General features: G+C 57.8%; 1 protein-coding gene across 1 annotated transcript in view; it reads left to right on the forward strand.

Moving 5' to 3' along the window:
• Positions 1-308: 308 nt before the first annotated feature.
• The window catches only part of xylt1 (xylosyltransferase I), a 39,360-nt gene continuing 38,127 nt past the window's right edge, over positions 309-1,541 (forward strand). The window contains exon 1 of the mRNA XM_030348038.1: positions 309-858. Coding sequence (XP_030203898.1) covers positions 559-858 — 300 coding nt within the window. The 5' untranslated portion in view covers positions 309-558. The remainder of the gene's footprint in view (positions 859-1,541) is intronic.

The following is a 1,541-nucleotide window of genomic DNA, read 5'->3' on the forward strand; positions in this document are numbered from 1 at the left end:
TCTCTCTCTCTCTCTCTCTCTCTCTCTCTCTCTCTCTCTCTCTCTCTCTCTCTCTCTCTCTCTCTCTCTCTCTCTCTCTCTCTCTCTCTCTCTCTCTCTCTCTCTCTCTCTCTCCCTCCTTCTCCCTCCAACTCTGTCTCAACCTCCTTCTCTCTCTCTCTCTCTCTCTCTCTCTCTCTCTCTCTCTCTCTCTCTCTCTCTCTCTCTCTCTCTCTCTCTCTCTCTCTCTCTCTCTCTCTCTCTCTCTCTCTCTCTCTCTCTCTCTCTCTCTCTCTCTCTCTCTCTCTCTCTCTCTCTCTCTCTCTCTCTCTCTCTCTATGTAGTTTCCCCAGCTCTCCTCATTTAAAGCGCCTGCCAAATGCCCTACTCCTCCTCCCCCCTCCTCCTCTCCACCTCCTCCTACTACTACACCCCCTCTCTCTCCCTCCACTCGCCAGCAGCACCTCGCAGCAGCACACGGAGCAGGGGAGCGTTCACGACCCGCTGTTGGCATTTAGCGGACGCGGGGCCGCTGGCAGCTTGACCCGCGGCAGGGGGGGGGGAGGAGGAGAACCAAAGATGGTCGGCAACCCGTGTGCTCGCAAGCTGGCCCGGCGATCCAAGTCTGCGCTGATCGCAGCACTGAGCGTGCTGCTCATCCAGACGCTCATCGTGTGGAACTTCAGCACCCTGGACTCGAGCGAGGACGGCGGGAAGGGCGCCGACAGGAGCCGCGAGAAGAGGGACCATCGAGTCGGCGGAGGGGGGGTCAACAAAGCCTACAGCGAGTACCCCCGCAGCGGGCTCCTGAAGCGGGGCTCGCCGCAGCTGCAGCCTGGGGGGAAGGCGGCCGTCGCTCGGCACAACAAGGTCCGGGTGGTGAGTGTTGTTTTTCCTTCCATCGTGTCGTCAACACCGCACCACAGGTCCACGTCTGGAGCCGAGATCGGTCTCGGATCGGAGATGTTGGTTTTTTTCTGAGGGGGTTAGTGGTGTTGGGGGTGGTGGTGGTGTGGGGTACCCGCGTGCTGAGCCATTGAGAGGATGCTATCAACCACTAACGCCCCCACCCCCCCCCCCAATCCAGACGGCAGCAGCTGCTGTTTGCCAGCTCGAATCGAGGCTGTTGTCAATATCAGAATAGACGATATTTTGCCGAAAGTAATTTCTCTCTCTGCACGACCGTGGAGGATCGACATGGAAGAGACGCGCTGATAGCTGCATGTACAGCGCAGGACAGCGCACATATAACAACGTATAGGGGATGAGGCTACAGTCCACCAACACGGTCGTGTGTCGGGTCGTATAGGCTGAGGAGCGATATGCTGTCCCGCCACCACGTCCGACATCGAGGGGTGTCTGTTGATTCCGGACCGAAATCATGTCACCGTGAATGACAAGCGCAGTCTGTGACAGACAGACACACACGCACTGGACGACACGTTGTCTTGAGACAGTGTCTGTGTGTTGGACCTCTCCATGCATGTGTGTGTGTGTGTGTGTGTGTGTGTGTGTGTGTGTGTGTGTGTGTGTGTGTGTGTGTGTGTGTGTGTGTGTGCGTG

This window comes from Gadus morhua, chromosome 2 (assembly GCF_902167405.1).
Source record: "Gadus morhua chromosome 2, gadMor3.0, whole genome shotgun sequence".
Taxonomy (NCBI): Eukaryota; Metazoa; Chordata; class Actinopteri; order Gadiformes; family Gadidae; genus Gadus; species Gadus morhua.